Source organism: Myotis yumanensis, unplaced genomic scaffold (assembly GCF_028538775.1).
Source record: "Myotis yumanensis isolate MYYU_CA2020_CCGP unplaced genomic scaffold, mMyoYum1.0.hap1 SCAF_11, whole genome shotgun sequence".
NCBI classification, from domain to species: domain Eukaryota; kingdom Metazoa; phylum Chordata; class Mammalia; order Chiroptera; family Vespertilionidae; genus Myotis; species Myotis yumanensis.
In genome coordinates, this window is record NW_027223762.1 from 63707723 (window position 1) to 63734384 (window position 26662).

Genomic DNA, 26662 nt, shown 5'->3' on the forward strand with positions numbered 1-26662 from the left:
CTATATATCACATGAGTTTTTATTTCATGCAACCTGTATACCATCATTCTTACATTTGGCTTGTTATTTTGGTGTTTTAGCAAACACCCAGAAGCTTAAATATGAAAGTCTTTGCACATACTTTTGTTGCAGGATTCAAGGCAGGAAGAATAGGCAAACTGAGACAGCAAAGTTAAAACAAGGCCAAACTGCGGGGCAATTTGCAACCAGCTTGTAACTAACAAGCCATTATCCACCCCAGCCAAGGACACAGAGCAAATGGTTAAAAACCTCCCTAATGAGAGAATGCAAAAAGGGAGGGAGAAAGGAGAAAGGAAAAAAAGGCTGTTTTACTCCCTAAGCAGAGAAGCCAGCAGTCTCAAGGCTTGGTAAGACAAAGTTGCCAGATTCTTCTCATGAATTCTGGGAAGGCCACAACAAAGTAAACAAAGTGAAAAAGGGGACCTGGAGAATTAATCTGCACCAAAATAGTCAGCAGAGGAGTTCAGAGACCCATAGACAGGGAGGTATATAAACCCTCAGACTCCCACCCAACCTGCTCTTCAGATGAGCCGAGAGCCTGTCTGCTTCATAAGCCAGATGTATAGATTTCCTTGTTTCGTTTCTGCTTTATTCAATAAAGATGCATGCTTTAATTGCTTTAATAAATTGGCTTTTCTTCCCCACCCCCCCTTTTTTTCTTCTTCTAAATTGGCTTTTCACAATGCCAATTCATTTATATGAGAAGACAAGGATCAAGGTTGAGGACAGCCCCCTCCCACTGGCTCCCGGGGCTGTCCTGTCTTGTCTGGTAACACCTCTCTGGTGTCAGTGAGAGATGCCTATAACACTTTCTACACAATTTCTGAAATTATTCGAGAACACAGAACTCTGTGTTTATTCCCACTGGTCAACGAGAAGAACGCCCACTCTGAGTCAGCAAAGCCCAAACCGTAATTGATACCAAGGGTGTCAGCAAATCGTTCTGAGTTGGGGGCCAGGAAATGACAAGCTCTGGGATGGTCTGTTGTTTTGCCGTTTCCTTTAAATCCCTGACCTCTACCCACATCTCCTGCCACTTTTCAAGGCATCTGGAGGCTGTCACCCCATCTACTTCACCCCAGATTTCCAGGAAGCTGGCCGGCAAGGAGGCACAGGGTCATGTCTGACTACCTACTTGCCGCTTGCTGAACACATCTTGCAGGGTAACAGTATCGATTCTTTGATGCCTTTGGCTTTTGTGATAAATCTGTCAAGGATTCTGTTGCTCTTTCTTCGCTCGTAACTATTTTAACTTTTGCCGGAAAAGAGAAACGGAAGTCAACTTACGGGTGAGTTCAATGGCTCGCCGACTGAAGGACTTCTTTGCTGTGTAATTGACCACCAGTTCCACGTCCTCGCCCGTGAAGGCGTTCCTGGTGAACGAAACAGACAGCTCAGGCTCTGCAGAGGTAGGGAACGCCTGGCCATGTAAGGCCCATGAAATCATTTGGTCTGGCCCTGCCAAGGCATTAGGGGTGAGTTAATTAAATGTTTGACCAGACACAGCAGGCTAATCTTTAAGTTGATAATTCTGTATGGCCCGTGAATGATGTTATAAATACCTAAATGGCCCTTGGCAGAAAAAAGGTTCCCCACCCCTGGGCTATAGCAACAGCAGGGCTGAACCCACTGCCTCGGGCTGTCCCTGCTCCTTTTACTCCTCGACATGCTTGTTAAAATCAGCTTGCCATTCATCAACAACCCTGCAGGAACTGACATGATAACTATTTAGAATGTATGGTTAACTTGAGGAAAACACCATCTCTCCAACAAAACAGCCCTCTCATCCATGAGTATGGTACACACTTCCTCACTTATTTTTCTTCCATGTTGTTGGTCAAGTCTACTAAGTTCATGCACATCTGTTGGGCTTATTCCTAAGAAGGTGATAGTTTTCATGCTGCTGTGAGTGGAGTCTCATTCCAGCACTTTGTCCTTCATATATTTTAAAATCAGAATCAAAATATTTTTACTAGTACAACATGTCATGTCCTAAAGAAAGCAAGAAAAGAGGGTGACTAGGGGAGAATTTCCGAAGACTGGGAAGGGCAACACTGCTATGTGCTGTTCCTAAATGCGTGCCTCAGCCTCAGAAGGGGTTGAGCTTCAGAAGGGGTTGAGCATCTACATTCTCTCATTGGTTGAGCAACTACAGGCGTCACACCTGTAGTCTGGTGCTGCCCCTCTGTGGGCCTTTACATGTGCTGCTCTTTCTGGCTGAAATGCTCTTCCCTTCTCTCATCTAATCAACACCTGCTCTTTCTTCAGTTTCTAACTCAGGGATCATCAGCTCTGGTGGGAGGCCTTTCCGGCCTTAGCACAGTCCAATCTGCTGTGCTGTATTCTACTTGTGAAGGTTCTATGACGGAGAACTTGCTACAGTTCCATTTTTTATTAGCTTGTGTGATTACTGCCTGATTCCCCACTGACTGTCGGTCCCATGAAGGCAGGGGCAGCACCTGCTTTGTTCACCACTGTACCCCAGGCTATCACAGTGCCAGCACGTAGTAGGCCTTCATTGAGCTACTCCTGCACCTTCTGCACAAGGTCTCTGCTATGAGCCCCCAAATTATACCTAGACCTTGGGGTGTGTTTTAATCAATCCAATGCCAAGGATTTAGGTGAGATTTTGTCCGTGTCTTTAACACAATCATGCTTAGAATTTACACACTTAAGTAACAGAGTTGCTAAGTACTGTGGGTACTTGACCGCCAGGACTGAGATGGACACAGAATGGGCAGGCTAGCCTCCACAGCTGAGCTCCCCCTCCACGTGCACGGGGGGTTTCTGAGGGAGTGCACGGTGCTGAGGCAAGGGGCTATGAGACAGGCTGCACAGTTCCCGCCCTTCCTCATCCTGTCCCACTCCAAGCTGCCCTCTGCCCCAAGTGACAAACTGGATTTCAGAGAAAGCCAAGCGCCCTGCACAGGCGCTGGAGGAGCCGAGCCCCAGAGACAACGCTGGCAACATGGCCTTGCGTTCCCGGCTGCCTTCACGTGGCTTCTCAGTTTTCTTGACATTCAACTACTGTTAGGTTATGAAAGTCAGATTATAGAAAATAAGAAAAAGAGCTTCTTATAAAATTTGAATGTGAAAAGATAAAGGTTTTCTCTGTTGGAAAAATAATTGATCACTACAGAAAATGTGTAAAACACAGGAAAGAAAAAAAACCATGGGATCACCCACAATTACAGAATTGTTAATGCTTTGGTGAATTTCCTTCTCATTATTGGTGCATACATAGTCTGTTTTATTTTTGTGCATAATTAGGGTCAGTTTAAAGGCTTCTAATCAAAGTGCTCATTTAATAGCAACGGAGTTTGAGCAGCAAAGGCCTTTGATGGTCTTCTCTGTGCAGACCCCTCTGGGCTGGCTTTCTCTGCAGGCTGCCTCTGTGGCACTGGCCTCAGTGAGGGCGCTGCCCGCCCAGCGTGAGCACTGACAGGGCTCTCAGAACACTGAGGAGCCGGCCGGCAGGACAGGCATTGTCACTCGGCATAACCATCTATCTCATCGACACGACTGAAGAGAACATTTTTTATTGTTGTTAATCCTCACCCGAGGATATTTCTTCCATTGATATTTTAGAGAGAGTGGAAGGGAAGGAGGGAGAGAGTGAGAGAGAAGCATTGATGTGAGAGCGACACATCGATTGGTTACCTCCCAAATGCACTCCAACCAGGGCTGGGGATCGAACATGCCCTTGACTGAGAATCGAACCCACTACCCTTTGGGGCATGGGCCGGCGCTCTAACTACTGAGAAACACAGGCCAGAGCCAAACAAAACATGTTTTAACTGGGACACTTACCCGAACCTCGTCTCCTGGACTCTTTTTCTGATGGCCAGAGAAACATACAAAACCAGCCCAATCAGAATAAGTCCGCAGAAGCAGCCGAGGACGATGAGCACGGGGTCTGTACTGCCAGGTGTTGGAGCTGACGAGGGGGCCAGATCTACCCAACCTGAGAAAAAGCCAACGGAAGCAATTCAGAACATCTCCTGGGATCCGAAACACACAGGAAACACTGGCTTATAATGGGCAAGAGCAGGTAATCATAAGCTTCAGAACCAGCCCCTCGAGATTCTGTGACCCAGAAACATAGGCAGTCCTCGCTGAGACTGCGTAGGGGTCTCAGGCATCAATGGTAACCATGTCAGCAACAAAGGTATACGGAAGTGAAAATGGTCAAATTAACATTCACCTGGTCTACTGTAACTCACACACTGGAAACACTGAGAATGAGGCACGGTTATTTCTTTGTAAACACGTATCAAGAGTGGTGTGAGCAGGGCTGGCCTCCTTCGGGTGTGTAACTTGTGACGAGGACACAATCTACTTTCTGTGCCTGTGCGTTGTCGCGCTCCATTGTAAGTTTGGATCTGCTTCCAACAACTTATCCTTCCTGCTTTCAAGGCTATAGTACCTCTCAGAGTTCCTTCGTGTGAAGATCTTTGCCGGGGGACCTTCGTCTGGAACATCCCCCTCCTTTTGGGTACAATCACTTCATTCATGTGGGCAAGCTCACCTTCTCTGAGTCCCTGGCTGTGGATCTAAGAATCTATGAGCTCTTTCTTCCATAATTCCACACACGTTCAACTCAAATTTCACTGCAGCTCACTTTCCCTTTCTTTACTACACTTCCATCTTTGTTCGCCAACTCTCTTCCACGTCTCCATTTCTGTGCAGATGTCACGTGGGTCTGTCACTCATGGAGGGGGCAGCACGGTGATATGTCTTGGATGTGAGTGAACTGAATCATGCAAGTACAGTGACCAGCCACGAACAGACTCTGAGAAGTAGCACACCGGCTGTGGTCACGAGGAGCCTGTTAGTTATGTGGGTTTGTGCACGGAGGAGCCAGCAGTGAAGTGTGTGTTTTATGCAGGTCTCACAGTTAATATACGATGGTAACTCACATTTGAACCATATTGTTAAGAAACGGAGTTATTTCACCGAACAATGGTGACTGAAATGCATGCATATTGGGATCGTGCAAAGCAAGGACTGCCAGTATAGCAAAGCTTTTGTAATTCTGACTTTTTGTTGTTGTTAATCCTCACCTGAGGATATTTTCCCCCATTATTCTTCAGCGAGAGTGGAAGAAAAGGAGGGAGGAAGGGAGAGAGAGAGAGAGTGAGAGAGAAACATTGATGCAACAGAGACACATCAACCAGCTGCCTCCCGCAGGCGCCCTCACCGGGGGCAGGGAGCAAACCCGCAACCCAGGTATGTGCCCCTGACGGGGAATCAAACCCATGACCCTTCGGTGCTCGGACTGTTCTCTAACCACTGGGAAACACTGGCCAGGGCGTAAAGTCTGACTTTTTAACCCGTGCATTTAGAATCAGAAACTTGTTGACTGTGAATTTCTACCAGGCAGATAAGCCTGGTGTCCCCATCACCAGTTACTAATGGTCCCCAGTGCAGAGGCTATGGGCTGCCGGGCCTGATATATGGCTCCAATTCTGCACTTATGAGAGCATATGAGAGGGTCACTGGAGGAGACCGTCGGGGACTCACCAGTCTGCTCACAAGTTCTGTTTGCTGTGAGTACAAAAGCTGTGCTTGCAAGGACTTGTAAACACACAGGTCACACTGATATACATAGATGCCTGTGCATGGAACTGATGACACCAGTTTAACATCAAACAACCCAGGGCCGGACACAATCAGAACAAAGCTGGCTCCCCTCATCTATGGAAGTAAGCACAGTGTTGGGCCACTTGGGGTACACGGTGACCCCTTGCCAAAGAACACTCCAATGACACGCAGGAGCCAGAATGCAGGGCCAGGCATTTAGCTCAGGGAGCCCAGGGCCGTCAGAGGGCGGCTTCTGCAAGAAACCCTGCATGTTCTGGACTGAGCGATCATGAGGCTGCCTCAGGCCTGAACGGGCAACAATGGGACAAGCAGCACTGATTAAAACAGCAAAACAAACTATCAGTTCTAGAGAGTGAAGGGTCAGCCACACTGCCTTGCCAACATTCCGTCGGCACATCTCATTTAACCACATTCAGGAAACCAAGTCAAACCCTGAGCGGACTGATCCTCCTAGTAAGTTAGAACCACTCATAGTCACGCTAGTGGAGGCCTCTCACGCTGAGGTGTGATCCTATCGAGTTTCTTTACCATGGCAAACGGGTCTTTATGGTTCAGCCCTAAGCCAGCTGTCCATCCCCCAGCTGGCCATCTGTGTGCTGCCTGGATGCACGGCTCCAGCAGCTGAGGGAGCCCGGCTCTCACCGTGTGCAGGGACGAATATTTTCACGGGGTCACTGAAAGGCCCGACTCCTCCTGTGGTGACGGCGGCGATCCTCACGATGCATGTGGCATTGTGGACGTGAACGGGGATCTGAGCGTGGCTGCCATCCTGGCCGACTTCCTCAGACAGCTCTTCCTGGGGACGGACAAGGAAGTAAAGGAAATGAAACACTAGGCTGCCTGGGGCATGCCACCTGCTCCGCCACAGTTCCTCCTGAGGGAGTCCTCCCACCACATCCCAGGGGCCAGTGGCCATGATTCCAGCGTCCTTCCTCACTCAGGCCACAGCCAATGGAACAAAAGTGCAGTGACACAGGGACACAGGGATGCAGGTCGGCTGTTCTGCCCGCTCGCTGGCCCTGCCCCCGCCACAGGTCGCCCTCTGTGTGTGGGGCGACCGGCAGGGTGGGGGCCTTGGCCTAGCACCGCCCACATCCCTTGCCACCCACCCCATTCCCAGTTCACCATCGGGTGATCGGAGCCTGACGTCTGGGGAAAGGGACCAAGAGGTGGTCACTGCACCTAATACTGACTGGTCAAGCAGTCATTCTGGTCCTTCTGCCATTAGGGTCAATTTGCATATTAGCCTTTTATTATGTAGGATATTGTTGTCTATATTCACGTACTGTGCGTTAGATTTGCAGGACTTATTTACTACTCAGTAAAAATCAGTACCAAACCCAGTTTTGATGATGGGTTAGCTGGCCATTCTCTAATTTGTGAAGGACAGAAAATCACCAGAGTCCTAGTAACTCCCTGGTCCACATCCTGCAGCCCTGCCCTGCGTGAGTCAAGCAGGCTATGAGGAAAACGCATCTACTTCAGAGTTTAGCACCTCACACTCTTCAATGTACAAGACCTTCTGCCTGACCAGGAACATGGGTACTTTTGTCTACAAAGACTCAAAAACAGAGAAATGTGTGAGAGAAATGAGCTCAAAATAAGAGGTAATGTGTAACTGAGAAAGCCCTGGCTGGTGTGGCTAAGTGGTTAGAGTGTCAGCCTGTACACTGGAGGTTCTCAGGTTCAATTCCTGGTCAAAGGCATGAACCTCGGTTGCAGGCTGGATCCCAGCCCGGTTGGGGCACGTGCCGGAGGCAACCAATAGATTTGTCTCTCTTACATGGATGTTTCTCTCTATCTCCCCCTCCCCTCCTCTTCCACTCTCTCTAAAAGTCAATGGAAAAAATATCCTCTGATGAGTATTAACAAAACCCATCCCCCTCCTCCCACCACAGCAATCACCATGCTGTTGTCCATTCTCACGAGTTCCCTTTTTTCTTTCTTTTTTACTCAATCCCTCCACCCACTCCAACTCCCTAACCTTCAGAGCTGTCAGTTTGTTCTCTATCTATGAGTATGTCTCTGTTTTTTGTTTATTTTGTCCATCAAACTCCATGTATGAGAGAAATCATATGACGCTTGTCTTTCTCTGACTGGCTTATTTCACTTAGCATAATGTTCTCCAGGTTCATCCATGTTGTTGCAAAGGGTAAAATTTTCTTCAGAGGAGTGACTTTCTCATTTCCACCTCCTGTCCCTTAAATGAGTAAAGAGCTAATAATCCATGTAAAGTGCTTGGAATGGCGGCTGCCTGGAGCAAATGTCACCCAAGTGTGGCGATGGCCACCATCATGGCTGTTGTCATCATGCTGAAACCCCAAGTATGGAAGTGATGGCAGGCATGGCTTATGGTCACACATTTTGGAAATACATAAAAACTATCCCATTCTAGGGGTGGGATTACAATAGATTTTGAAGTAGTGATTAGAAAAATATATGATAAACATTTTAGTGGAGGCTTAGCATTTTTTTCCTAAGAATATTCTTAAATGGTAACTTCCAATATAGTTTTAAAATATTACTGTTTTTTAAAAAGTGATGTCATTGATCCATTGTTTTGATGCCAAGTGTATAAAGAGAGGCATGACCACATCCATATCCTTAAGTATTTCAATTCTGATTTTTAAATCGGACAGAGAAACCCATTTGAAATCCCACCCAGGCAGGAGCCACCCTCAGTGTCAGGTGCCGACCTCGTGGGGCCGGCCGTGTTCCTGGCACGAGAGGGTCTGGTCATGGGCACAGGCCGTGCAGACTGCATAGTTCTCATTTATGACCTTCCATTTTTCACCAACACAGGCCCGTATCCTCAAGGACTTAAAATATAAGAGCTTTTCAGGAAATGAAATCGAAAGCATAGTACGACATTGATTACAACTTTACTCGCAGATAAAACCCATGGACCTGGCCCGTTGGGGAATGTAAGAGCATGTCTTCCAGAACAGGATGTCTTGTGTCTCGCGTGGGCATTAGCTCATCAGGGCGACCACAGTGGTGCTTGTATTCAGTTATCAAACGACTTTAATATGTTCTACTCTGTGAGAAGGCACGACCCTATCTTTGTAACTCTAAGAGTATGGCCCTTTTTATTGCCTCAAAGAACTGTAACACTCAGTGGGGCAAGGACTAGCAGATAAAGCTTCTGTCCTGCTACAACAACAAAGGTAGCTTGTTCAAAAGGGTTCAAATTCACAGGCACCAATGCAAAACTCTCACATCTTCAAATGCGTCCTGTCCTTACTTCTTTCTGCTAAGAGGACACACTATGGAATTTGAACAAGACACTATATTATGAAGAAAACCAAGGGCATCTGGGGAAGAGCAGTGAGGCTCTGAAAAATACAGTCTTTGGAGTCAGTCAGACCTGGGTTCTGATCCCAGTGCTACCACCTCCAAGCTTTGGGATTCTCGGAAAGTTACTCAACATCTCTGAGCTCCAATTTCCTCAAATGAACACTGAGAAGAGCAGTGTCTTCCTCAACATGTTTTTGCAAGGGCTAAGTGAGTTCCTTCATGGAAAACACTTAGCACATGATCTTGCACAAAGGCTATTTCTTAATTCCTATACCATGTTCCACAAGGTGCTTATCTGGTCTTCTCTCCCTATATATGTAAGTCCTTCTCACAGAAATGACCTTGTAGTATCTCTCAAGGCTGTCCTGTATCATGCAAGGCTACCTTGTTCCCCAAACTGTAACATTCATTTAACACATTGTAGGTTTCTCCTCCAGGCAAAATGCACCATCCTTGACAGATCCTTGGTTAAAGTGTTTGAGACCTCTATCCGGCTTAACAAGAACCACCACTATTCCTCATATCTAAAAATGACACTAGTTCAAATGCTCTGCCCTCCTTTGACACTGAGAGAGAGGGAGGATGGAGGGAAGGAAGAGGGAGGGGCACTTGCCTACACCCAGGAGCGCAGCGTGTCAGGAGGCAGAGTTCTAGGCCAGTGAAGGAATCTTCCAACACACTGGGGCTTCCCTGGGTCTTTGAAGAAGTTAGTTCTCCATAATAATCTGCCATGAAACTTCCCTCCGATCGACCCTTCCAACCACAGCAAAACCAGCATTAGAGCCACAATCCCACAACAATGAGCTCTGTAAGAATGACATGGATCAAATCGAGTGCCTAACTTCTGGGCAATTCCCACGTCAAAGTTAAACATATCTCTTCACTGCAGAACATCAGAGAGCCTTGAACTTGCCAGTAGGCATTTGGGTCTTCAAGGAAGGACATAATATGTAATATTTTATAAACTGATTTACTTACTGAATTATTTTCTCATGGAAGGTCTACTGATACCTTATGCAAATGAGATGAGATAAGAAGCACTAGTCCATACTCATCAAAGACTGTCCCATTCACTGTCAAGCCCAGTACAAGTAGCAGCCACCTGAAGATTAGCTCATGCCAGTGTCCTTGGCAGGACACAGGTAGTGGCTGACCTTGGCCTGCATAACCAGGGAGGCCCTAGAGCCAGCACACCTTCTGGACAGCTTCAGATCATATCAAAGCACCTCCTAACCACCTTCAAAAGCAACACACTCAAGAGACAGACTCAGCAGGCACCCAAGTCCCTGTGAAGTAAGTCCTGCTCAATGGTGTGGGCCCCTGCATGGCTGATCCTCCACTGTGGTTACAGCCAGTCCTTTCAGCCAATCGGCCAGAGAGCAAATCCCTCCCATGGATGTGTCAACAGCAATTAATGCTCAACTATAACAGGAAGGTGTACAGCCCACACGGTTGGGGGGGGGGGGTGTGCACCTGTGGTGCTCAGCTCGAATAATCACGGAAGCTGTGCCACAGGACCCTATAGGACACCTCCTACATAAGGCCACTCTACCAAGCTTGGGTGACACAGCAGCTTTACCTAATACATAGAAACAAACACAGGGAGGCTGCCAAAATGAGGAGACAAAGAAACATCTCAAAAGAAAGAACAGAACAAAACTCTAGAAAAAGAACTAAAAAAAATGGAGACAAGCAATTTACCAGATGCAGAGCTTAAAGCACTGGTTATAAGGTTGCTCAATGACCTTAGGGGAAGAGTAGATGAACTTCAACAAAGAGAGAGGAAACATAAAAACAGAACTAGAAAACATAACGAGTCATAAATGAAGAATATGCTAATAGAAATGAAGATTACATTACAGGGAGTTAGCAGAGGAGTAGATGAAGTAGAGGATCAAGTCAGAGATTTGGAAGATAAGGAAGCAGAAAACACCCTATCAGAACAGCAAGAAAAAAAATAATAATCCAAATATATGAGGATAGTATAAGGAGCCTCTGAGACAACTTCAAGTGTACCATTTTTCATGGGGGTGCCAGAAGGAGAAGAAAGAGAGCAAGGAATTAAAAACCTATGTGAAAAAATAATGGGAAACTTCCCCTAACCTGGTGAAGGGAATAGACATAAAAGTCCAGGAGAGATGAAGTTGTGACTAACTCTTGCCCCTTAGAACTGAAGGGTGTTTGAGAAACAGAGGTGAAGGATGCATAGGTCAGGCTCCTCCCAGGGTTGGCTGACCTTATATTTTATTTGTCTCCCGTTGCAGCTCATGAGGTGGAAGCTCAGCTGCATCAGAGGATTTGTCCGCAGTAAAGTGAACCACAGGCGCTTCTGTTGTCACAAGACCATCACAATGCACAACATAAAGCAGGATCTCAATGCAAGTGACCGTCTCACTGGGATGACCCAGCATCTCGAAGGAGGTAGTGATTGGAACCGTCACAGCCCTAACTGGCAGCACTGTCCTCCCTGCAGAGGGAGTGATCTGAGCAAAGGGGGGAAGAATGCACAGCCCAGCTGGGTGTTAGTGGCAGTGAGTGCATTAGGCTCCATGCTGCGTCACCCACAGGGCTTTCAGCACTCCTGCTCCTTCAGCTAGAGTCCCCCACTAAAGAAGGAGGTATCAGCCCAACTGGCATGGCTCAGTGGTAGAGCATCGACTTATGAACTAGGAGGTCATGGTTCGATTTCCAGCCGGTCAGGGCACATGCTGGAGTTGCAGGCTCAACCCCCAGTAGGGAACGTGTATGAAGTAGCCGATCATTGATTCTCTCTCATCATTGATGTTTATATCTCTCTCCCTCTCCTTTCCTCTCTGAAATCAATCAACTAATAATAATAATAATAATAATAATTAATAATAAAGAAGCTATCACCCATGCCAGAGAAGGAAAAAAACAGGATCTGCTCATAAATGTCTGCCAATGATCACTATCTTCAGCCAACCAAGACAGAAAAAATTCCCATTGACTCAAAACAAAATGATTGTGCCCTCATGTACTATCCTAAGAATTGAGCTTTGTGAAAAGGAGATTTTCTCTAAGATTTGACTCCCCTGTTCCAGCCAGGGTGCAAATGCAGTTAATCCACAGGCACCTTGCACATGCTCTGGGACAAAAGACCAGGAAATGCGAAGCTCCTTCTCTTGTAGCTGCAACGCTAGTGCAGGGTTTCACTGGTACAAACAACAGCCTGCAGTCATTTACTATGAGACATGAGAGATCATGGACTCTAAGCCCTCTTCTTCCCGTCTCCTCTACTTCCATCACCTATTGCGTCCAACAGTCTGCTTCCTGGTAGGTAAAGTGAGGCAGCAAAAGAAAGAGAGCAAATCTCAACTATCCTACTGGAAAATAGCAGTTCTGGTAAAAGTTGGATGATGTGAGATTGAAAACGACTGAAACGAGCTCAGACATCATCTGTGGGTGCAGCTGTTCCCCGTCCCTCTCTCCTGCCAAGAAGCTGTTACTTTCATGTGATGCCCTGTACAAATGCCACAGGGATGCCAAAAATCTGACCCATCACCGGGTTACATCCATCGGGAATGTGAAACATGAAACAAGGAGGCTCTTCGTGATGGTGGTAAAGAGATAGTCCTGGTGGTGAACCCAGTGCGTCTACCCCGTTACAAAGGAGTACGAGTGACCTCAGCCCTCTCCCTCTCCCAAGTGAGGAGGGGCCTGTCTGGGACCTGCGCCCTCGCCTCTCCCCGCGGGCCTCATCACTCAGCTGCATTCCCCACACTTCTGACTTTATTCTCAACACAGCTGTGATCTTTACACCTCACAGTAACCAAGTCAGAATGTCCCTGTGGCTCGACTACAGTCACGCCTAAAAAACTCACTCCCACTGGAAGGGCACTGGCTGGAACTTAGGGAGCAGTCAGTTTCTCATGTAGACCTCTCTGCCTTTTTTTGCTATTATGCAATGAAACTACTATTTACACCAGACAGTCCTTACTAAACTACGGAGGATCTTGCCATCTTCGATGATAAGGCGAAAACGATCTGACATTCTGACACCTCCATGTATCCCCCAGTTTTCAGCACAGACTAGTATTCAATCAACACTCATGACAGTTCTGATGTTAATTTTATGTGCTACCTAGAGGCCCACTGCACAAATTTGTGCATGGGTAGGGTCCAGCTGACCTGCCCCAATTGGGCCGATTGGGCCAGGCTGGCAGGGGGTGGGGCCGTGGGCAGTTGGTGGGCAGGTCCTGCCCCCTATCGGGGTGGGGGTGGGGCCAATCAGTGGCAGAGCCAGCCAGGGAGAGGGGCCCCACCCCCTGGTCAAAGTCCTGGTTGAATTCAAGGGGACAATTTGCATATTAGCCTTTTATTATATAGGATGGTATCCAGGTACATGGTCAAATACGTTGTCACATACTCAGCTGGATGTTGCTATGAAAGGTATTTTTAGATGAGGTTAATATTTAAATCAGGAGCTTAGGGAGAGCAATCAAGGTTGCCTTCAGGGTGGAGGGTGCCCTTCTCGACCCAGGCCTTCCTTTTCCAGCCAGTGTGCCCCTCCCCAGTCACACTGCTGGGCAGCGTGGGCTCTTCTCAGTGAGCAGCAGGAGAAGCTGCTGAGTGACCTGCCAGTTGGCAATATGCTCTGGTGGAACGAGGCAGATCAGAAGGTTACTTTTAACAAATTCAATTTTCTTGTATGTAAAATAGTAATAGTCATATCAGCCATTTTTGTAACATACAACTCTCAAACTGGATTCCTAAGTTCAAGGTTCTCATTGGCTCCCTTGCCATCTGCCAAAGTCTATCAGACCCCTGGCCAACATCCAGAGCCCTGCACGCATGGCCAGGACTCCTGGTCCAGTTTTCCTTCACACTATACCCCTGAAAATATTCATGTATCAGGGCCTTGAGTGAGTCATGATCCCCCAAAGCTGTCACATTATGCCTCATCTCACGTGATCTTTCTCCATCTGGAACTCCTCCATCGTCAACTGTCAAGATTATTCCAAGCCTAGAACAAGGCGAGGCATTGCACTGTCCCGAGCATCCTTGCTGAGGAGGCCAACCTGCAAGGCCAACCACCCCGACCCTGAGCCACACTGGGGCTGGTCACGCAGGCAGTGAAGTCAGTGAAGGTGGCCGCAGCGAGACCACCGTGCACCCACACAGAGCATGGGCTGTTTGTCCTCACTGCTCAGAGTGCCAAGCTCTTGACCAGAGAACCCTTAGTGGCACAGCTCCACGCAGCTTGGGGACAGAGAACCTGTGCCACCAGGCTGATGCTCCAACTCTCTGCTGTGACAACTGCTTTGCTCTTGTCGGTTGAGAAATGTGTCTAATTTCGCTCCTATGGAGCTGTGTCAAGACAGCCTGTTGCTTGCTGAGCCCTCTCTTTCAGAATCTGGTTACCCTTTGCTATTTTCTAGGTGGCTGGGTTCTTCCCTGACAGTCTTCTTCAGAAAAGGGCCCCCTGGAATTTCAAGAGGCTGCAAATGGCTGGCCTGCTAAGCCCTGTATCTTCTCAACTGCCTGCTGTGGTTATCTGGGTAGTTCCCACGTCTTCCTACAAGAGCCACACTCCCTGAAGGTAAGAATCTGGTGGTAATAGAGATGCGTTCTACATGTAAGTACTCAATAAGTAAATGAACAGCTGAATGAGTGAATGAGGAGAGGCCCAAAGATTTCTTGGAATGTTGTGATGTTCAGTAACCTCCAATTTTATGACATTCTTCATATCCCACTAAAAGGTGTCTTGAATAACTCAGTAACACCTGGCATTCTCACAGCAAAACAAAAGCTTCTAAAACAGTTCTAAACCAGCGAATCCGAGGAGACGAGCGCACTCTGCCAGCGCTCAGACTTACGGAAGCACCCGCACTCTGCCACACGTGAGATATCCAGTAGCCCACCAGGTCCCCATCCTGCCGCTCAATTGGAGGCTCGATCCATCTGACGTCCACCTTGTTACTAGATTCATTCAGAAACACAGTGACGTTCAAAGGTGATACCGATGGGGCTAAAAAGGACAAGAAGAGAAGGATGAAGAACCACAAAGAAAAGCACACAGATTCTCATTCTCTTTTTGGTTTCTGAATGTTTGATGTTCAAATGTTCTAGGAAAGCACTCAAATGAGACTGAGACAAAGAGCAGATTTCCACCCTCCTCTCCATGAAGGACCACTGCGATAGTACATGAGTTTAAAAAGTCAGCCCTTTCTAAACTAAAAGAATAAGGAAGAGGAAGGCAGGGAAGATGGTGAGAGGCGCTCAAGGACTCTGCCTGGGGAAGCAAAGCAGACACACAGACACACTTGATCGGGGTTCTCCAACAGAAGCCTATGGGGCAGAAGGTCAACCAACCGACTGGAGATCAGGTCTGGGTCCGAGAGATGTAAAGGGCGGGGAACTCAGCACAGCTGCAGTGACTGATGGGCTGAACAGAACTAACCAATTAGGAAATTACTTTATGTGTCAGACACTTCATTATTGGAGGTCAGAGGGTCAAATGTTAATTACTGGACTAGGTGTAAAACGTAGCACTTAGCACTGGTCTTCATTCTCTGCTTCATAGTAAATTCTGCTAAGTCATACACCCACTTTATATCAAAACTAGAGGCCCAGTGCACAAAATTCGTGCATGGTGGGGGGGTGTCTCTCAGCCTGGCCTGCACCCTCTCCAATCTGGGACCCCTTGGGGGATGTCCAACTTCAGGTCCCTCTCACAATTCGGGACCACTGGGTCCTAAACGCTCGCCTGCCTGCCTGCCTGACAGCCCCTAACTGCTTCTGCCTGCCAGCCTGATTGCCCACTAACTGCTCTCCTGCCGGCCTGATCGCCCACAACTGCCCTCCCCTGCCACAACCCGCCTCCTCTGCTGGGACCCGCCTCCTCAGTGTGAGGCAGTGGAGATGCTGGGACTGGCCTCCTCCACACTGCGCAGAGCCGTGTGACCCCCAGACCTCACTGTGCGGAGCAGCCACTGGGCCCCACCTCTGCTGTTCGTGCAGCCATCTTGTGACGACGTCACACGAGGGCATTTCGCGAGGGCATGACGCCACCTAGGCTTTTATTATATAGGATGTTCGTTACCTCTCACAAGGACACAGGATAATAAAAATTAAAGCATTTTGGAATAGAAAGTGTGTGTGTGTGTGTGTGTGTGTGTGTGTGTGCACAAAGTAATTTGGGAAATAGGTCAAGGTCATTACTATATTCTTTTTTTGGGAGGGAAGAGCTTGGCTCCATCTATTAAAACTGAAAATATGTTCTTTGACCAAGTATTTTACTTCCAGAAATTTGATCTACAAAAATTCTCCTGTGGGTGGTATTATATTCATTGAAACAAAATAGAAACAAAAAGGAATAAATATAATGCTGATTGTGATATAAGAAACTTTGACACATTTTCCAATGGAATCTGGTTAGCAAAAACAAATTAGGTAGAGCACGTGTATTGATATGAAAAAATATCTAATGGAGATAAAGATCAAATTGCCAACAAGTATGCATTACTGATCCACTTTAGAAATTTAAAAAGTGTTTTATTTAGAGAGAAAGTATAAAGACAATTAAATAATACAGACCAAAACTGCCTGTACTAGTACTTAGGGGAGATTAAAGAATATATTTCTGATACATCTGACAAGAAAACAAAAGGGTACTGTAACCTTCCTCGCCTCTGCTGATTCCAGGAGCACTTAGAAGGCATTTCAGCACAGGACATGTCATATAGCTGAGCTGTCCCTAGGAAATGAGTCACATACTTTCAAATCTGCTGTAGGATTTATGGATAAACATGGCCCACTCAACATGTCTTTATACCTTCTCCCTCCGAAGGAAGGAATTTAAAACAGTATAAACTCATAAGGTAAAGAGAAGTCAACAGGAGAAGAGAAGTCTTAACATATATTGGACAGATGAAAAAGAGACGAAGAAGGTGTAATGAACTCAGCAAGCTGATTCTCCCAAAAGCACCTGGAGAGGCTCAGAAGTTGTGGGCCCAGGTATTAAAACTGGAAGATTGAAAGTTTGATTAGGAAGAAGTTAGCCCTTGTCACTCCTCTAACTTATTCCCACACACCTGGCAGGAACTTCCCCAAAGCCCACAGAAGACAGGATACCTTATTCTGTGAACTGAAAAGCCCCTGGACTAGGGGCACCGGTAGAATGAAGGCACCATGAGAGGCCAGGCTGACAAGTGGGGAAAAATAAGTGGAAGTCTGTGCCCTGAATGAGGAAGACTCCACCTCACCTGGCTGCTAGAATATCGGCAGCCATGTTTCTATTCATGAGGCAGCAAACAGGAGACTTCTTTTCTAGAGAAAGTGAGCAGTCCCAGAGGAAAGAAAAGCAATATTGATACCTGGGAGTATGCTAACCTAAACACTTAAGGTCACCAACCAATCACTTGACAGAGACATCTACAAACCCCACCTACACTTAGTGTCCAATCAAATTGCTGGATCTCTACTCTTAGAGAGTGGACAGTGGGGCATCAGGAGAGGTCAGGGAAGCCTCCTTCATGAATGTCCAGGCAAACAACACACAGGACAGAGAGCACAAAGGAGATAGAGACATTCTAGGGGACTAGAGAAAACTACAACAACAACAAACAACCTGATAATTAATATGCCCAAAGATAGGTAAAGGCTCTCTCTCATACTTGAGAACTGAAAAAAAGAATTGTCAATGAAATAGAAAGTTCTTGAAATTAGCAATGTAAGAAAAAAATTAAATGTTTAATAAAAGAATTAGAAGATAAATCAAGTAAGCTTCCATAACTGTAGACTAAAAATTAAAGAAAAAAGGTCAACTTGAGAAAAGAAAATTAAGGAAGCAAAGGGGTCCAACAACTATCTAATACAACTATCTAATTATACAATCTAATACAATAGAAAAATAGAAGGAGATTTTCAAAGAAAAAAATGTATAAGAAAAAGTCTCAAGCCCGGCCGGTGTGGCTCAGTGGTGTAGCTTTTACCTATGAACCAGGAGGTCACGGTTCGATTCCCGGTCAGGGCACAAGCCCGGATTGTGGCTCAATCCCCAGTGGTGGTCGTGCATGAGGCAGCCAATCAATGATTCTCTCTCATCACTGATGTTTCTCTCTATTCCTCTCCCTTCCTCTCTGAAGTCAATAAAAAAATATATTTTAAAAAGTCTCAAAACCAAAGCACTTGCATTTCTAGATCAAAAGAAACACTGAATGGTGGTTGACAAACAAATGATGACAAATTCCACATCATAGCCCATCACAGCACCACGATCAGAGAAATTATTTTAAAAATCAAACTAAGTAACAGTTCAAATAGAAAACTCAAGTATCAGAATTCTCCATAATAACTCATGAACCTAAAAAACAATGCAGATGTACTTTTTAAAATTTGAGGGAGAATAATTTACAACATAAAATTCTATATTAGGAAAAATTATCAATTCAGTATGACATAAAGACATGCAAGTCCCCATAGTCTTTTTTTTTTTTTTAAACTAAGGCTCCGGAAAGTGATTTGACAAAGAGCCAGGAATTAGAAGAGGTGGGATTTTAATATATATATTTTTAATTGATTTTTTACAGAGAGGAAGGGAGAGGGATAGAAAGTTAGAAACATCGATGAGAGAGAAACATCAATCAGCTGCCTCCTGCACACTTCCCACTGGGGATGTGCCCACAACCAAGGTACGTGCCCTTAACCGGAATCGAACCTGGGACCTTTCAGTCCACAGGCCTACGCTCTATCCGCTGAGCCAAACCGGTTAGGCCCCCATAGTCTTAATATTTTACATATTCTCCCTGAAGCTAATGGACAATGTGCTCCATGAAAATGAGGGAGCAAACCAAGAAAGACAAGTGCCCAAGAGAAGGCCGTGGAGTCATAAGGATGCTCTGGATGGAGACAGGAAAAGAAATACATGGAAGAATTAAAGATAACAGTGCCTGGGCCTCACTCAGGGCTAGGAATACTGTCTATTCTCAGCTACCAGACTGGAAAATCTAATGGTACCAGGATCGCTAGGCAGAGTACACATAACTGTCTTGTCTCAATAGTGGTTAGTAATTGACTGAGCACTTTTCTGGTCCCGCCTCACAAATTTTAAAAGATCCAAGAGGATCCATCTTTTCCCAATACATTAACAATGTCCCAAAACAAAGTTCAATACTTATAGGAATACAGAAATATCTAGCATCCCACAAGGTTAAATAAATTCACAATGTTGGGAATGCAACCAAAGACTACCAGCTACACAAAGAAACTGCAAAGTCTTCTACATAGCAGGAATATAAATAAATCAAAACTGCCCTAGAAATAACAGATATTAGAATTAGCAAGGACATTAAAACAGTCATAACTGCATTCCATATGGTCCAAAAGTTAAGTAGAAACATGAAAAATACAAGATACAAAAATTATAATGTGAGAAATGAAATATACACGAGATAAAATTCATGGCAGATTAGATACCACACAAGAAAAGACCAGTAAGCCTGAAAATACAATAGAAACTATCCAAAATAAAAAAAGGAAAAGCAGGGGGAAAAACTAACAGAATATCAATGAGTTATGAGGCAACTTCAAGTGATCAAATACATGTGTAATTGAGTCCTCTAAGAAGAGAGGTGGGAATAGAAAAAAATATTTGAAAAAGTAATGATTAAAATGTTTTCAAATTGGATGCAAACCATAAACATATAGATCTAAGAAATTCAATGAACCCCAAGCACAAGTAAAAAAATTACACCAAAGCACACCATCATTAAATTGCTCAAAGTCAATGATAAAGGGAAAACCGAAGACAAAATACAAGCAGATACATTACATACAGAGGAACAAATAAAGATTGTAGATTCCTTATCAGAAATAACTCAAGAAAGAAGACAGTGACACAACATTTTTAAAGTAATGAAAGTAAGAATATGTGAACCTAGACTTCTATATCTAATAAAACTATCAGAAAGGCAGAATAAATATATTAAAAAGTAAAAATAAAGATTTTTTCTCAGAGATACAGAAGCTCAATTCCTCACCAGATATGTACTACAAGAAATGATGAAGGCCTTTAAGATGGAAAATGATATTGAATGAAAATGTGGACCTACACCAAAAAATGAATAAAATCAGAAATGGTTACTTTATGGATAATTATATATATTTTTATAATTATATAAGTCACCCTAATTATTGATTGTCTGAACAAAAGTAATAACAATGTAGTATGAATTTATAACCTATTTTGTAAAAGTAAGATAACAACAATTGTGTAAATATCGGAGAATCAAATGGAAGTATTCTATTTGAAGGTTCCAACATGACTCATGAAATGGTATAGCATCACTTGAAGGTAAACAGTAGTAAGTTAAACATGTACACTATTAACCCTAAAGCAACCACAAACACAAAACAGAAAACAAGAGGTATAGCTAATAAGCAAACAAAAGAGAGAAAATAGAATAAAAATATTCAATTAACCCAAAAGAAAAAAAGGAGGGCTACAGACAGAAAAATAAAAATGTGAGATTTAAACTCAACCTTTAAACCTAAAGTTTAAAGATGTAAATGAAGTTTGCTGTAAGCAAGATAATATGAATAATCACATTACATTTTAATGAGTTAAATACCCCAATTTAAATGCAGATGTTTGAATGAATTAAAAAGCAAGACCAAAGTTATGCTCCCTAAAGGAAACATAATTTGAATATAAAGATTAACCTGCTAGAACTGCATATTGAAAGAGATAAATCCACAAGTATAACTGCAGATTATCAATGCTTCTTTCTAAATAATGGATAGAAATAGGTACTATTTGAAAAACATGATCAATCAACTTCAGCAAGCTGATGTTTATAAAATATGCCATCTAATAAAAAACAGAATACACATTCCCTTCAAGTGCACACCAAACATTAATCAAGACAGACCATATTATGAACCATAAAACAAGTCTCAATAAATTTAAAAGGTTTTAGGTGATACAAATTATGTTCTCTGTCTCCAACAGAATGAAATTAGAAATCAGTACACAGATCTCCAGAAACTCCCTCCCCCCAAATATTTGGAAACTAAGTTATACACCTAAATAACTAATGGGTCAAAGAACAAATCAGAAAGTATTCTGAACTCAATGAAAGTGGAACACAGCATATAAATATTGTTCTCAAAGGTTTTTCTTCCTCATTTGAGAAAAGGAGGTATTTCACAATTTTGGCACTAGAGTTTCATTTATGCAAGGATGAAGCCCTAACAGTTTCTGATTTGGACCTGTTGCACTGTCTGTATTAAGACTATACCACTGATGGTATAAGCCTGGAGTTAAGGGCACATAAGAGGTTCTGAGTGATCATTCTAGAGCTCTAACTGGGAAAGAATGAAAATTGTGTGACTCGAATTTAACAGATTTCACTATTCATAGGAAAGGGAAAAAAAACTCGGAATTCAAAAGCACACAAAAAATTCTTTAAAGTTTAAAGATGTAACGAGTAAGATAACAGAGGTAACAGTATCTACTCCCTAGGGCTCCTATGAGGATTGAATGGATAATTCGCATCAGGCATCTAATATAGTCCCTGGCACATAGGGTTTGGTGAACATTAGCCATCTTCAAATTCATTAGTTTTCTTGAGTTTGATGCTATGAGTAGTAACCCTTTATATTATTATATCTTAATTAAAAATAATATATGCCATAAAGAGTGTGCTGCTATTACCTTTTTATGCAAAAGAAAATATTACTTATATGTAGTTTATAAGTTTCGTTCCCATTTTCACTGGCCATCTCCATAAAATTCTCCTCCAGAGACAAAGACCCAAAAAGCAAAATTTAAACTGTACATCAGGCCACTGGGAAGGACTTAATCACATGCCACTGGAAGTAATATTCTGAACACCAGGAATTACCTTTTTCAGACGTGCTGGCCAGGATCCAAGGGCTCCGGGCGGACCAGCCAATCTCATTCCTGCAGGACACGCTGATGCTGTAGTTAGCCAGAGCTCGCAGCTGCTCGACTTGATACAGAGGTGGAGAAGCAGAGGTGTTAAAATTCATGACGGAGCCATTACTCAGAGGATCCACTTCCTTGACCTAAATGAAAAGTGAAGATGTGGACCCGGCATTAGTAAAGTGGCGGGAATGTCAGACGTGGGCTCTCAGGCATCCTGTGCACGTGGCCCGTCCTCTCCACGGGAGGAAGTACCTGCTTCCTTCCAGGCCACACACCCGCATTACTGAGTGTTACTCATGCTGCGGGAGCGACAACTGAGGACCTGAGGAAAAGGCCTGAAGTAAGTGTTCTCGTTGGGGTAGGGGACAGAGCAAATGATCATCACTGTCTTACAATTATTATAACACATTATAAAATAGCCCTTCCTCTCTCAGGACCGCCTCAAGTCTCAATTTCTTTCAGCTGTTTCACAGAATATGCAACCAAGTCAACTGAAACAGGGTGGCAAAGCCTAAAATTTAGGGTGTCCCCAAAAATGTATAGACAGGGAATAATAATAAAGGCGGTGTTTATTAAAATACATTTCATTTTCAAAATTGAGCTATCCGTTGTGTATATACATTTTTGTGGGGACACCCTGTATTTACTATCTAGACTTTTAAAGAAAACCTTTCCCAAATCCTACTTTGGAAGATGGGATACTGCAGTTTGTTTTAATCTGTTTTTCTTTTCATTGTGCAACCTGAGGACCCTCTGCTCTTCCTTGAAGAACATTTTAGTGTTGTCCATTGTTCTTAATTTTTTAAAAAGATTTTTTAAATTGATTTTTAGAGAGAATGGAAGGGAGAGAAACATCAATGGAGAGTGAAACATCAATCAGCCTGACCAGGAACTAAACTGGCAACCTTTTTCGGGCATGGGACGACGATGCCCAACCAACTGAGCCACACTAGCCAGTACACGTTGTCCATTATTCCCCCTCTCATTACACTCCAGTATAAATTCATTCCAAAAGCATACACAGGTTCATAAAATTCAGATTTTATGAAAATTTTTAATGGGGAGACATAGGAAAGGGTCATTTGCACCTCACCCACCAAACTTCTCTAAAACTCTTTAAAACATCAGCTCTTTCTCCGAGTTCCTTCTCTGCATCCTTCATAAACCCACCAGTCTCTCCACATCCCTCTCCAGGCGTCCTCTGTAAGCACAGGCAGGAGAGGGGGGTTCCCAGCAAAAACCTCCCCCTTGTCCAGCCAGCACACCTCCTGTCTGTGAGGGAGGATGTGTGAGAGTGGGTATCTTTCCACTGCACATTTTTCAAAACTTCTATGACACGGAGTACTTATCAATCAGAAAAGACAAAACAATATTAAATTTAAAAAAGAAGTAACCAAGAGCAATTTTGGGCGGGGGGAAATCTTAAACCCTGTATCCATTCCTCATAATAATGGGCTAGCTAGCAATCATGGTTGTGGATAATGAGGCTGTTATTACAGCATATAGGTACCGAAATGTAGGCCAAGGGGCATTCCCAATAACATTTTGGAATTTTGAATCTGCTAAGTGATACTGAGCTGGTGGGGCCTCCCCTCCCCTCTGACTAAGAACTGGAGACTTCACTGGGCGACAAGAAGCCGCAGTTGGCCTGAGGAGCCCCCAGGGGAAACTCGGTGAACTACATGCTCCTCTGGGTCCTGGCTGTTGGCAGAAGTCACTCTGTTCCTTCACTTTGGAGTATGCACCTCCTTCCTGGTGACCAACCCTGGAGACCAAGGTGGAGAAAGCCGGTGGCTCTCCATCCACCATTTGGGGAGCAACGTGTGGAGCATTTCCAGGCACAAGACTCGCTCTGAGAGCCGTTCCTGGAAAAGGACGGGGTTTCTATAACAGGCCTTCTCGGTGGGTCCTGGGGGAAAAGAGGGAATGAGATGGCAAGAAGCACGTGGGTCAGTTAAAAATAGGCCTGGAGTGTGCAGCCCAAAAATGGGTGAAGGAAGGAATTCATGTCAGGACCACAGGAAGCGAGAGGGTGTGTGCGCCTCCGCGTAAATCTGAATCTCGGCCAGAACATTCATTTGTTACCGAGTCAGAGTTTAAAACTGTCATGGACTGGGAACCTGCTACAAAACTATCCTTGGTCCCCTTAGAAATGGGGATATATCGTTTACCTGCAGAATGTAAGTTATAACTTCTCAAACCAACCCGACTAATCCTGTTAGGACTGCAGGAGAAAGTAAAAAACCCAGTTATGTTTGAGTATCAGATCAACTACAAATCATTATATGTACGGGTATGTCACAAAATGACTCGTGTACTTTAACTTGTAAGATTACTTTCTTCTTATTTGCTAAATCTGGTCACCCTACCCGAGATGGAAAGGAGAGTTGGGTGAAGGGAGGCAGAATACCCATGCCGGTGCCACAGGACCTGAGGCAGGCAAGGCAGGCTGCAACTTGGTGCTCAAAGGGCGATTGTTCACTCAGGCCATCGCCATCCAAAGCCAAGGGAGAGAGAGAGAAAGAGAGAGAGAGAGAGAGAGAGAGCAGGTGAAGTTTGTGTGTCATCACCTTCCACCCTCAGGGCGACCTGGTGTTTTCCAACCAGCCCACTCTACCTCATGTCTACCCTGAGAGCCTTCTCTCAAGGCGAGGCAGTGCTTCCGCAAAGTCCCCCTGAAGGCAGCCGTCCTTGTGTGGAAGGAGTCCCATGTCCTCTTGGATTCTGCAAACAGCTCAGCAATTGGGTAACATTTTTAAAGGGCTGTCCATGCCTCAGCTATGTCCCTATATAGGGACAGTCATGGCCCTATAATAGCAAACAGGCTGTAGTAGTTCCCCAAAACAGAGCCCTGAAATACATGAAGCAAAAACTGAGAGAAATGAAGGGAGAACTAGACAATTCAAAAATAACAGATGAGACCTCAACTCCCCACTTTCCATAATCGATAGAACCACCAAGCAAACGATCAACAAGGAAACAGAAGAACTGAACAAAACTATACACTAACTCAACCTGACAGATGCAGAACAGCCCACCCAGCCCTGGCCAAATACACCTCCCCGCAAGAGCACATGGAGTACATTCCACTTAGAGCAGAAGTTATGCTTGGCCATAAACAAGCCTTGATAAATTTAAAAGGATGGAAACCATACCAGTGTGTCCTCCAAACACAAGGGAATAACATTAGAAATCAACAAAGAAAGAACATTTGAAAAATTCACAACCATGTAAAGTTAAACAACACATTCCTAAATAACTTGTAGGAAAAGAAGAAAATCATAAGGCAAATGACGAAAAACTTCAGAGGAACTGAAGAACACCAAAAAATACCAAACCTCAGGGGATGCAGTTAACGCAGGGCTTAGAGGGAAATGAATAGTATATATGCCCATAATAAAAAAGGAAGAAATTTAAAATCAATTGTCTAACCTTCCACTTTAAGAAACAAGAACAACAACAAAAAGAGAAAACTAAGCAAATAGAAGAAAGAGAGCAAAGATTAAGGCAGAAATGAGTGAAGTAGAGAACAGAAAAACTCACAAAGACAAAAGTTGGTACTTGGCTAAAATAATAAAATTGACAAATCTTCAGCTAGACTGACCAAGAAAAAAAAAGAGGGAAGACTCAAATTATTAAAAGCTGGAATGAAAAAGGGGCAATCGCTACTAGCCTCAATGAAGAGAAAAAGATTATAATTTGAATATTATGAACAACTGTATACCAACAAATTGGCCCAAAGGAAATGGACAAATTCCTAGAAACACACAAACTACTAAAAGTGACTCAAGAAGAAATAGAAAATCTGAACCTATCCATACCAAGTAAAAAGATTGAATAAGTAATCAAAAAACTTCCTATACAAAAAAAGCTCAGGACCAGATGTCTTCTCTGGTGATTTCTACCAAATATTTAAAGAATGAACAGCGATCCTTCACAAACTCTTCCAAGAAATAGAAAAGGAGGAACACCTCCCAACTCATTCTACAAGGCCGGTATCATCCTGATACTGAAACCAGAAGAAGCCAATACAAGAAAACTACAGCCCAGTATCTCTTGTGAATACAGACACGATTACACAGTGGTGATGGTTTCACAACTCCGTGAGGAAAAACCACTGAATTGTACACTTTAAATGGGTGAATGTTATGGTATGTGAAATATATCTCCAGAAAAAGCTGTTAAAAAATAGCCCTGGTGAGGATTTTGTAGACACAAGGACCTGACACTTACCAGTACTTGGGAGGTTTACAAAGCTGGGCAAGAACTTAGCAAGGCTGGGGGTGGCGGGGAGAGGGGCAGGCTATTTTAAATATTTGAAGAGCGCATGTTTTCACTCTTCAAAGCAGAGCAGCAGTTAGGTAACAGTGGGAGGCAACAAGAGCAGGGAGGCTAATTCCATTTGGTATTAAAACATCTGGTTGTTGCCCGGCTGGTGTGGCTCAGTGGCTGAGCATCAACCTACGAACCAGGAGGTCACAGTTTGATTTCCGGTCGGGGCATATGCCCTGGTTGCGGGCTTGACCTCCAATGTGGGGCATGCAGGAGGCAGCCGATTAATGATTCTTTCTCATCACTGATATTTCTATCTTTCCCTCCCCCTCTCCCTACCTCTCTGAAATCAATTAAAATATATTTTTAAAAAAACCAACAACACCCATATCTGGTTGTCAACACAAAATTCTTTAAAAGTCACTTCCTCACAGTGAGTGGGTGTAAATGGCCTGTCAGGTTGACATGATTTTCACTAATAAGACCAGACATGTATGAGACTAAGAACAATTCGTGAACCTACTGCGTGATAAAGTACCAGGCAGAACACATGCCCGT

At 44.3% G+C, this 26662-nt stretch overlaps 1 protein-coding gene across 2 annotated transcripts in view; it reads right to left on the reverse strand.

The window, feature by feature from the left end:
* The window catches only part of MERTK (MER proto-oncogene, tyrosine kinase), a 108300-nt gene that overhangs the window by 16870 nt on the left and 64768 nt on the right, over positions 1-26662 (reverse strand). For both annotated transcript variants that reach the window (XM_070429755.1, XM_070429754.1), the window contains exons 7-11: positions 21789-21972; positions 14760-14911; positions 6268-6421; positions 3832-3985; positions 1309-1394 (exon numbers count right to left, since the gene is read on the reverse strand). In XM_070429755.1, the coding sequence (XP_070285856.1) occupies positions 1309-1394; positions 3832-3985; positions 6268-6421; positions 14760-14911; positions 21789-21972 (730 nt within the window). The remainder of the gene's footprint in view (positions 1-1308; positions 1395-3831; positions 3986-6267; positions 6422-14759; positions 14912-21788; positions 21973-26662) is intronic.